At 41.7% G+C, this 12,225-nt stretch overlaps 1 protein-coding gene across 7 annotated transcripts in view; it reads left to right on the forward strand.

Annotated features, from left to right (window-relative positions):
- LOC124070849 (phospholipid phosphatase-related protein type 5-like) overlaps nt 1-12,225 on the forward strand; it is a 47,752-nt gene that overhangs the window by 23,645 nt on the left and 11,882 nt on the right. For all 7 annotated transcript variants that reach the window (XM_046411184.1, XM_046411150.1, XM_046411132.1 and 4 more), the window contains one exon: nt 2,366-2,554. In XM_046411184.1, coding sequence (XP_046267140.1) covers nt 2,366-2,554 — 189 coding nt within the window. The remainder of the gene's footprint in view (nt 1-2,365; nt 2,555-12,225) is intronic.

Here is a 12,225-nt window from a genome sequence, read left to right on the forward strand (position 1 = left end):
AAAAGGAATAGTTTGCTTCCTCTCGAGCATTATACAAGAAGATTGCCCATGACGGCGACATCCTGGAGTGTCCTCATTACTGTGAAGTTGCCAGGGAGCCAGCTTAACCCTACATAAAACCAGAACTTGTCCTCTTTACCTTTCGGTTTGTGTACAGGTTTAACAAGCATGTAATGTGTCCTTTAGTGAGCTTTAGATGGATGTTTTCTTTCTAACCTTTGGACAAAGTTAGACACACTGTTTCCCCCTGCATCCAATCTTTATGCTAAGCTAAGTTAAGCTAATTGTCTCCTGTCTCTAGCTCCCTAGTTAATTCGCAGACGTGAGACTGAATATGATTTTCTCATCTAACTTTTGGCAAAAAAATGAATTATGTAAAGTGTATTTTCCCCTTTCCCTTTCAATCTTCAATCACAATAGATCTCACTTGTTGTGATTTGGGAGCCGAACATCTGGTTGATCGCATTTTAAAGGTGAACGTCCTCCATGCCAAACACATGCTTTTGATTTCTATGTGCTGCTCAATTGCAACACTGCTCTTAGCCGTTGTGTAATACTTTGTCTCCAGTCTTCTTTGTTCTAAAACTCATTTGTTTCATTGATGATTGTTGATTATTGACACGATAGTTGAGTTTGTAAAACTGTACTTTGAGAAATGGCAGACATTTGTGATAAGTTCCTGTAGTGTAAATTTAAAAAAAATTGAATTAAAGGGTTTTTATAGAGAAGACAAAAAGCTCTGCTGGCATACTGACAGTGAACTTGAAAGCAATTAGGCTGATGTTAGGCTTTTTGATCTCAAAATACAGTGCATCTTGAACTTTGAATGTTTTTGCCTACCGACTGAATTTTGCTAACGTGAATCACGAGGGCCCTGCTGCGCCCTTATCATCCCCAGGTGAATCAGAATGACAGACCTTTATTTTCACAGCAGACATTTTGACCAGTCAAGCCATGAAAGGCAGAGGTGGAAATTATGACAGGAATGATATGTCCGTTCCAGCAATTACTGCAATGTAATGTGCAAATTACTCATGTCTTTAGTTACACCTGTGTCAGACAGGTCAGAATGTCTGCTGTGAGAAAGGTCTCTTAGTCCACCTCCTGCTTTGGGGACTCATTGACATATTAGCCGGCAATCCTTCAGAAGTTTGTGTCTCACCTCTGCTTTTTTGTTTGGTTAATAAAGACTATTGTTAATATGGTAATTTCCAGTGGTAATGTTTTATTAAAATTCAAATGCTATTGCAAGCCCTCTAAGCTAAAGAACTGTTACCAACACCCACCAAACTGCTGTTTCTTTCCTGCCTCGACATCCCTAAAGCTATAAACCAGCTCAGCCTGCCTGTAGAGGCTCCTCATGTTTGCTGCTGATAAATTTGTCCTTCACATACAATAGAAGTTAATTGGGCAAACATTTAGGCTCCAGATCGCAATGAAGCTAATCAGCAGCTTGCTATATTTAAACTCGCACTCTTTCTTTAACTTTTTGTTTCAGGACTTTTCCCGCAGGCCAAACAAACACTGCACAAACCTCCAGTTTTCAGTGACAGATTCAGAGGAGCTCACCATGCAGTTGTAAATCGTTTTTCTCCTGCAAAGAACCGGGGGCAGGAGTTAGTATGCTGTTTACTGGAGTATAAATGAATAATTAGTACTTGTGCATCTGTCTCATCTGTGCAGAGTAACATGCTTTTTATGATTTCAGTGTGTCTCATTGCCTCTGATGAATTGCTAATGTATTTTTATCATCAAAGTCTTTAAATAGTTATGAAGGTCATATTTTACGCTTCATGGCTTGTGCTTTGCATACAGCTGGTATTTAATATCACAGAATATCAGTGAGGTACAATAACAGCCTACGTTACGCAGAATCACACACACATATCTAATATCTCTGCTCTTCCTGGGGTTGTCTTTTCTCTCTATCTTCCTCCATACAGCGGTATTTTCTTTGATCGGTCTCCGTTTGTTTCTTTACCCTCCCTCTCTGCATACTGACACTGCTGAAGGGATCTCTCGCTCACTCTCTCACTCTATATCTCTGTCATTGCTCGCTCTCTCTCTCTCTCTCCCCCTCTCTGTCTGTCTTTCGCCTTATTTGTCTCCCTCTGTCTCTATCGCTACCTCCCTCCCTTCCTCCCTCTCATCCTCATCCCTCACTATCTCTCCACGCACAGTTGATTCATTTTACACATTACGGAAGCATACATCATTTTTCGCTGAGAAGGAAAAAATATCTCCTTTTTTTGTTATCCGTGACGATATTTTCCACTCTTTCTTTCTCGCTGTCTTTCCTTTCTGAACTCCTACTCTCTCCTGTGGAGCCAAATCTAAAGCTGGAACCAATATGTTTTACTTCCAGCTGGTCATCATGGCAGGGACCGTTCTGTTGGCGTACTACTTTGAGTACACGGACACGTTCCCGGTGCACATCCAGGGCTTCTTCTGCTTCGACAAAGCCTATTCCAAGCCGTATCCAGGACCAGAAGACAACAGCAAGGCGCCACCCGTCCTCGTTTACTCCCTCGTCACCGCTATCCCCACTGTGACGGTGAGTCTGTGTTCAACTCAAAAAAAAAAAAAAAAGCAAAACGTGCTTCCACAGGTGTTTGTCATGCACACACACACACACATCTCACACAAACTTGACAATGACACATTAGGTGTGAGCCACGCACACACTTTAATAGTTCCTCCTTATCAACACGTGGTGTTTGTGGATTGAAAGAGAAGAGAGGTGTGTAGGTGTGTATCCTCGTGGTCTCACTGCTCTGTTTGTGTGGATGCGTTCTCTGTCATAACCATGGCAACGGGCACTATATTTGTCCTCCATAGAGCAGTCGGAGATAGCTACAGTGTACAGAGAGTCTGTCCTTATTTCAAGACTGTGTGCTACTGAAATGGAATAAAACAAGCTCTAAATGGCTTCCCTTATCTGTGCACAAGAAGACTCTCAGCTTTGTTATTTTCACCAGGACGCCTTCATCTAAGACTTGAAATGCATATTGAAGCGCCTTTATTAATTAAACATCTGTACAGAATGGCAGTTTGTAGGTCATGAATTCTTGGCAGGTTGCTCAGAAACAAATATTCAACTGCTTGATTTTTTTCTTTTTCTTTCTAATAACTCATACATTTCCACTGATGCACAGTTTAAAAATATTGTATGGCACAGCAGTTATTGTTATGTGCCTATTAAAATTCCAATACAGCAGCCATAGTTTAGTGCCAGTACAGTGGGATGTCATTAATAATGAAACACAGCTTCATATCCTCATCAAAGCTCTGGGTCCGTGACTGTCTGTCTTGTCCCCCAGGGCTTGTCTCTCTGATGTCCTACAGTTAAGTGGCATTACAACATAGCTGCCTCTGAGTCACACACACACAGACACAAACACACACACATATATATTCAGTCCTGAGTTATTTAGTTATTGATGGATGAGACCATCCCAATCCTCTCCTCTCTTACCCCATTTCCATCTTTTCTCAGTTTATCATATAGAAAGTATTGGCCTGTCTGACTCCTAACTGACAAGCGTTATCAATAATAACAATAATGATAACATGTTTTTGTGGGTTATTGTTGTCAGACTTCTGTCAGTTTGGGAGTTTTAGAAATTTACTTGTAGCACTGTGTTATTACCTACATTTTGAGTTGTAAATAGTTTTATCCAGTATAACTGCACACACAGGCACATATTTACACATATGACAGGTGCACTTCATATGTCTGTCTTTGTGTGTGTTTGTTTGGAGCCTAACATGCACTGCAGTAAAAGGGGGGGGGGGGCTGTAGGCACCAGGTTATGCGAGCTGTGTGGAGTGGCGTGATTTTGCCTGGAGTGTGAAGCGCCTTTTTCGATAGTCAGAGCATCTGTGTTCTCTCTCGCTCCAAGATACCGTTCCGTCCCACGAGTCTCTGTTCAGATACAAAAAAAAAAGCAGATATTCATCTCACTTTTCTCTCAATTTTGACTCAGGCTTTTAGCCACAAAGGGAAAGTGGACGAGTTCCTCCACTGACAGTACAGACGTTTCCTGTCACATCATAAACCTACTTTGTGTGTGTGTGTGTGTGTGATTTTTAAACTTACCAGAAACTCCACAAGTTTGTCCTTATTTTTCCTCTAGACCCTCTCTGTTACTGCTGCTGTTTCTTTGTATAATGATGAGTAGGCATACAGCTCAGTATATCTGCAGCTTCTATCTCAAGATAAAACATTTAAAGCACTGCTCAAGAGATTTATTGTTAGTGCTTCCATACAGCAGGAGACAGTTTATAAAAACAATGCTCAAACGCTCAGAAATGTTGGATCCTACACTTCCCACTCAAAAGCTTTCATTAGACCCTCCGTGCCCGGTAAGCATGTTCTAAGTCCAGACGGTTATTTTCTCCAAACTCCGTTCAGAGCCAGAGAAGATATTATGCAACATTTTTCACAAGTTGAGTAGTTCTCCCCATGACCAGTAAAATCCAAGAAAAGTCTCTCCCTGATTAAATCTTTGTAGGTAGCGCTTTGAGCGTAGTCCACTCCTCCAAGAGACTGCAGCAGGTTTAACTCTTGTGTTGCTGTTCTTGCTTATAGATTTATCACATATACAATGTAGAGGTATACCCCCAAAGTGACATAAAAGTTATTTAAATGTAATTACTATATAACACAAACTGCATCATGCTACACTGTATAGACAAAAGTATTGGGACATCTGACCTTTACACCAACAGGGACTTTAATGACATCACATTCTAAATTCATAGACAGCTTTGCAGCTTGTACAGCTTCCACTCTTCGAGGAAGACTTTCCACAAGATTTTGAATGTTTCTGTGGGAATTTTTGCCCATTCATGTGTGACGTCCACAAAAATTGACATTTGTGGTTTTGAATGGTACCCGCTACATATGCAGTAGAGCATTTGTGAGGTCAGGCAACCTCCGTTCCACTTCATCCCAAAGGTGTTTGATGGGGTTGATGTCAGGGCTCTGTGTGGGCCAATCTAGTTCTTCTGCACCAATCTCGTCCAGCCATGCCTTTATGGACTTTGCTTTGTGCACTGGGGCACAGTCATGCTGCAAGAAGAATAAGAATAACAAACTATTGAAGACTGTACCTGATAAGTTGTGCAAGACGGCAGTTTGAACACAAAGTGAGGTGAGATAATATCACAAGCTTAACCCTGGATGTTTCTTTCAAGTATAAACATTAAATTACTGCTCGCCAATAACATATGCCTTCCTGTGTAGTGTTGAACTTCATGTAGCTCTTTGGAGAGTCCCTGTGGGTTTGGCCTTGTGCGGTTTCCCAGTAGTCCACAGATCTACAGAAAGCAGTAATGCATCAAGATATGCAGCAATGCACCAAAAAAATACAATAAAGAAGAAAATGGTGTGGATGTAAACAATGCAGGGAATGCATCAGAAAGACATTGTCAGTAAACACATTTCTTTGCCACAAACTCTGTCAACGACTCTGGGTCTCAGAGCTCATCTGAGGTGGACCAATGCAAAGTGGAAAAATGTGTTGTGGTCTGACTAAACTACATGTCAGGCTGTTTTTGGAAATCATGGTTATTGTTTCCTCCGAGCTAAAGATGAAATGGACCACCAGTGAAAATTTCAAAAACCGGTAACTGTTATGGATTAGGGGTGTGCTAGGGCCCATGGCATCTGTAACTTGCACATCTGTGAAGGCACTGTTGAAGGTGAAAGGTACATACAGGATTTGGAGCAACATATGGAGGAGTTTTGCCATTCATGCTGTGGAGCTTTTGTGGCGTCGGGCACTGGTGTTGGATGGGGGGGCCCTGGCTCACGGTCTTCATTCCAGTGCGTCCCAGTGGTATTCAGCCATGTTGAGATCAGGGCTCTGTGTGGGCCAGTTGGGTTCTTCTTCTTCACAGAATTGAACTGAACCATATCTTTATGGACTTTGCTTTGTGCACTGGGGTACAGTTATGCTGGGGGGGCTGTTGCCTCAGGGTTGGAGGTATAGCATTGTCCAAATTGTGTTTTTACGCTGAAGCTTTAAAATTTGACTTCACTGGAAGTAAGGGGCTGAGCCCAGCCCCTGAAAAACAACCTCATACCACACCTGAATTCAGTAATAAATATGTATGTCTAAATACTTTTGTCTATATTGTGTACATTTTGGGTGGAACAACTCTGAAGTTATTGTAAGCAGCGGTGTTAAGTCTGTTAGAGTGTAAGATTGTTTTTAGTACGGAAATCCACCAAGGTGAAAATGAAAAGATAAGGAGTCAGATTCTGCAACTGCTTATGATGCTCATAGGCCTTGGTGAATATTTTGGTTTTCTTGTAACTGAGTTTGGGCTCTGTAATTTCTTCACTGTAGGTCAAATCTCAGGTCTTGGTCCTAGCTGACATCCTCTCTGTTCTTTCATGTCAAGCTGAACCTGTAAAATTAGAGCAACACACACACACCATGGAGTTGACCACATTTGAATACTGATGTGGTTACTTGACAAGAATTAGAGGCAGACAAAGAGGAAGTGAAACAGAGGAAGTAAGCGGTTGAGTGAAATAAAGGCTCTCGTGTGGTACTTGGCAAATATGCAGTAAATTTCAGTGCATCAGTGAAGGTGAGTGTGTGGGTGGATGACGGCGCACATCTCTTCCATTGCCACTGTAAACGGATTCTGCATTTGCAGGTGGAAGCCTGTGTGTGTGTGTGTGTGCGTGCGTGCGTGCATGTGCCTGACTAATGCTAGGATCTGAGAACTAGTCAGAGTGGCTACGGACGCTCTCTATGACTCTCTGCAACTACAGCATGCACACACACGCAGAACAGGTGACATTTCACCACTCATGCCAATTATTGTGCCAAGCTAGTGGAAAATGCAGGCAGAAGTGCCATTTGAACCATTAGCTAATTATTAATGTGTTTGGATGCAAGGGTGTACATTGTGCAATGGAGACCGTATGTGTGTGCTGATTGCACACTATACAACCCACCCGTCAGTTGATACAGTTAAGCTGTGACCAATCACAGGATCAAATAGTAATTGTAGGCTTAAGATGCACAGGGCGCAGTGTGAGCTTTCACAGCACGTGGAGACTCTGCAGCACACCAACACACTTGTAAGCTCAAGCAAGAGGATATAAGGCTGTGAATGAATGAAGTGTATTTTTCCACCTTTTTATGTGGGTCAGAAGCATAATGCTAAATACTTTTGCCCTAGAGAGCTCCGTTTTAATGCTGCTAAATATAAGCCTCTCAAACAGAATGGGACGGCAGAGCGCGGGCGCTCTGTTAGAGAGACTGTGAGAGTTCAAAATGCAGCAAACACCACACAATAGGAGGAGGAGGAGGAGGGAGGAGAAACACAGGTAGTGTGAAACAGGTACCAAAGAGAAAACAAAACCAGAAGAAGAAAAAAATAAGATGTAGAGCAGCTAAAAGATAAAGTGCAAAGGAGAGGAAAGAGGGAACGAGACAGTCTGTCCAATACCAAGTTTATTTGCTGCAATCTGTTAAACCTTGGGAAGAGTCTTTATGCATAATGCAGCGCCGTGTGACAGAAAGATGGGGATTGAGGCAAGCCATGGAGGCAGACCATATCATCCTGTCAAGCCAGAGTTTATTAAGTGAGAGTTCTTGATACAAAGTAAACTGCATTGTGCTTTTGTTGCCATCATATCTTCAAACGCAGACACTGGATGTGGTCAAAGCCATGTTGTGTTTCTTGATGCTTTTAATAGTCTGTACGCACTCCAACCTTGGTGTGAAGAGATGTGGAGGGACAACATTCAGAGTTGAAGAGGACAACTGGTAGACATCAGGCAGATGCAGATGTGAATAATTGCTGGATGCTAAGGAAGGCGATTCTCTTTGCTTTCCAGAGATCAGAGTTCAGGGGGAGGTGGAGGGAAGAAAAACATGTGGGGAGGAAGCTTCAGGACTCTGTTTTTAGAAATGTTAATTTTGTTGTTTTTGTGATTTATAATTTCCCACAGATAACTGGCTAAACATATGTAATGTTTTGAGGCACTGAATCTCAATGCGTCCCTCTTTCAGTACCATCGCTGCATTTGCTGTTTTTCTACCTGTAAAACTAACTTTTAATACTACTCATTTTGGGGCGTTGCTGAAAGGGGAAAAACATGTGGTTACACCAGAAATTTCTTCATAAAACATATAAGATGACAAATAATTAATGTGTGTAGCTGCAGCATGAACACCACGTCACATATACGTTCAGCTGTTAATGTGTGTAACCTCATGAAAGTTTCTTTTGAGGCAAATTGGATACAGCAGAGCACAGTTAAAAAAAAAACTGAATTTGCAGACCTCATTAAATTTGACTGATAGACTCCATAATGAGATCTGAGAAAGGTGTGAATTCATGTGACCACATTCGCCAAAGTTGAAATTGACACTCTTCTTCCCCTCTGGTGATTGTTGCCTTTTTTACATTCAAGAGAATTTATTTCAGTTCAACCAGAGCTATTATAAATGTGTTTTGACCAAGCTCTAATAGTAACCAAAGGTGGATTTTGCTTTTGCACTTCCCATCTGACTATAAGCCTTCCCTTCCAGCTGTGATAACATGCAGCGATACCACAAAACCCAATCTTCTTGATTAGATCTCAGAAGCAAGATGGAAGTATCAAATTTAACTGTAGCAAGCAACACTTTTTTTCTTTCTCTGTCAAACACTTGGAATTGGAAAAAGGGTTTCCCTGCCGTGTTTGTGCATGTGTTTGAGGTAGACACACGTGATGTCAAATGGTGGGAGGCTGGAGGTGAGCCCTGCAAGAGCACACTTCCCCTGTATTAAGATGGCTCCCATTTCGCTCCCTGACTGCTCTATTGTTATGCTAATGTCTAGCAAATTATGTTCCGAAAATCCAGGCTTTTCCTGCTCTCATTTTTCGGCTTTCTCTCTTCTGTATTTACGGCTATTGTTATTGTAATCAGAGCTGTCATCTTTGACAAGCAGCCCAAAAGAAATCTGCTCAAACACACACACACACACATACACATTCACACATAATGCGCTGTAAATTAAAGGTGAAGTAAGCGTCTTCATAAATGGTGAATCAGGAGAACTCATTCAGTTTAGTCTTGCAATCATTCTTCTCCTGTGATATTTTCGAGTTGATCGCAATTGTCATCAGTCTTGTATTTTATCACACGTGTCTGGAAAGAGTGCCCACACACATGCACACACAGGCACAGACTCCTCTCTCTCTCTCTCTCTCTCACACACACACACACACACACACACACCAGGCCAATGGCCATATGCAAATTGGACAGAAGTTTGCATACTGTTAAGCCTTGGGACAATCTTTCATGAATAATGGAGTCACATATGACAGGCGGAAGAGGATTGAGAAGAACCATCAAGTCGAGGAAACTCTTCTATTGTTCTCTGTCCCAAGCAGTGGATTGTAAGGACATCGGTTTCTTTGATGATTTCCTTATCAGGAGGGATATAGAAGAGAGGAAGAAGCCACACATTTGGCAAAAGTGGTTTTATTTATTTATGTGTGTATGTATTGAGAATAAATAACAGACAAAATCTTATGCAGTTTGGTGACACTTACTGTGATGTTTTGCCTTGGCTTAATGTCTTGACAAAGTGCAGTACATCACATCATCCCTCCAGTCACAACTCATGGCGTTTTTTGTTTTTTGTTTGTTTTTTTTTTGTGAACAGAAGCGTAGATCATTTGAGGACCCATTGAAGAACTTTTTTAATGAAATGCACACATCTGAATAGCTGTGCTTATCTAGAACTGTCTGTCTTTTACTCTGTAGATACTGTATTTAAGTCCAGATATGATTTTCCTTTGGATGTCAAACCAAACACATGTAACAGTGTTTGCTAATGAAAACAGGGAATGACTGTTGAAGCCACCTTGTAAAAGTATGCAAATTTTAAACCTTTACCTTGTGAGTGAGCATTTCAAGTCAGACACGTTTTCACCTTCAAGAAAGATTGTTTAGCAGTGAAAACTCCCATAATCCCACACTACTCATGTCTTTTGTTTGGTTTGAGAGACCCATAACAGCACAAATTGCATACTGTAATTACATACTGTGAGGTGGTGACTTAGAGGCAGGTATGTGGTGTAGGCAGGTGGAGATCAGGGGAGCGGGAAACACCAGGAAAAGCTACATCTGCTGGAGGAGTTAGTGACAGGAAATGAGTCAAAATAATGATGATGATTAGTTACTTTAATACTCATCTTACCAAATATGCCATACCTGATGGTATAATTGATTTTGCCACTGACCGTCACCATCTGTCTGTCTGTCCATGCCTGTGTTTCCTCTCCTCTGTGTATGCCCATGTGCAAAAGAGAGACAGAAAATCAGAGACAGAAAGAAAGGCAGACAGAGACAGATCAGTGCTTCAGCAGTCGTGTCTATGAGACGGAGCAGTGACAAAAGGGCAGGGATAATAAGGGATAATCACGGCTTTATCCTGTCTCTGCCAATCACACTGGGTAGAGGATTGAGAGATGATGACAGCAGGCCATGTAGCCCCATGTCGATTCGCCTGACCAGCTATCTGCTCCCACTGTGATGGGCTGTAAGACATGCTCTAACCCACAGATGAGAACCCTAATCCAGCAATATACTCGCACTCTAACTCGGGCAGATTAGCTGCAAGGTCCCTTCCCACACTAATCCAGGATCCCTCCGCTTCAGAAAGTAAGATGGAAAGAAAAGGAGAATATGACGAGACGGAGTAGAAACAAGTAGAAGGACAGCATAGCGAAAAGAAAGTGGGAAAGCAAGGAGAAGATGAATGGGTCATACCTCAAACCTTACTGAGCAAAAGCAGGATTTGGTTTGTGAGAGAGGGAGAAAGTGAAAATGAGAAGTAGGCAAGAAATGACAAATTATATTTGTAGTTATTTTGTCTATAAAAAAATGTTTCTGGTAGCCTAGTTTCTCCTTCACAAAGACCTGGGAAAGCTGTCTGCACATGATCGAAACAGGAAAAAAAGCAGGGTGAGACAGAGAGAAGGAGATGGATGGAGAGAGTGTGGGTGATGATGAAGCTGAAGCAGCTAAATTGTCATGGTTACCAATGCTGGTGTGTGAGAAGGATGCCTGCGTTTGTGTGTGTGTGCATGTGTTTGCGTGTGTGTTTAAAGTAGAGCACTGGGCTTGTGATGTCAACAAATGTCATGTGATATTTGCAGAAGCTTTATGCAGACTTGATGTAATCCTCATGGAGGTTTTTGTGTTCCTTTTCACTACTGAAGAGCTACTTTCAGTCAGTGTTGCATCATTTTAAGAAGGCGCGTGAGTGTAACTGACTTCTGCTGAAACACACACGTTATACATCCATAAAGACACAGATTTGGGATTCAACGCTGCAATAGATATGATTCACTAAGAAACAGTCCATGGTGTAAATGCGTAACTAAATTTAGTGTTTTCTCACAATATCCCCGAGCTGTTAATGATGAGCGAATAGTCCCACACACATCTGTAATAACTGCATGGATACTTTAGCGTAAATTTCCACACTCCCCCTGGAGCTTAAGTTGCTTTTTATATGTTGTGACGTCAAACTGGCATTTAATGCTGCATCGCTTGTTCCCGTTTTGATTGCTGTTAGCATTAGTCATAATTCATAATGTCTGTATAATACTGTTTTTAAGACAAAGTGAGAGTGTGGATCTCTGTGTTTTCCCACGTCTACATCCTTGTACATGTGTGTTTTTTAAGACGCTTGCTTCGTGGCGGGCCTGACAATTGGGATGAGCATGCAGGACACATCTTTTGTTTTCCTCTCTGTATAGTCGGAGCTCATCATTAGATGCTTGTTGACTGCTCTATTGTCTCATGACACATTCTTAGAAAATTAGGTTTTCGACTGACTATTTTTCTGATGTGCCTTTATGTGTTATGCTGAACTTTTCAACCTTTTTCTTTCTTCACATTTTTCTCCTTTTTCGTCTCAATTGTCAGCTTTTGTCAAACAAGACTGCGCACTTTCTCTCTTTCACACACACGCATGGATGCACACACACAAATACACTCGTGGAGTCACACTTACAAGAGCTAAGTAACATCTTGCTGTTGACTGTCACCCTGTCACGATAGGTAGAAAATCAAAAAAAAAGAGCCAATTAAGACTCACTCAACCTCCGGCGCTTCTCCTGACACTGTCCCACAAAGACGTTCAAGTGCCACCTTTGTTCCCACAGACATCCTTTCAACTTATCTGTGTAGT

This window comes from Scatophagus argus, chromosome 2 (genome assembly GCF_020382885.2).
Source record: "Scatophagus argus isolate fScaArg1 chromosome 2, fScaArg1.pri, whole genome shotgun sequence".
NCBI classification, from domain to species: Eukaryota; Metazoa; Chordata; class Actinopteri; family Scatophagidae; genus Scatophagus; species Scatophagus argus.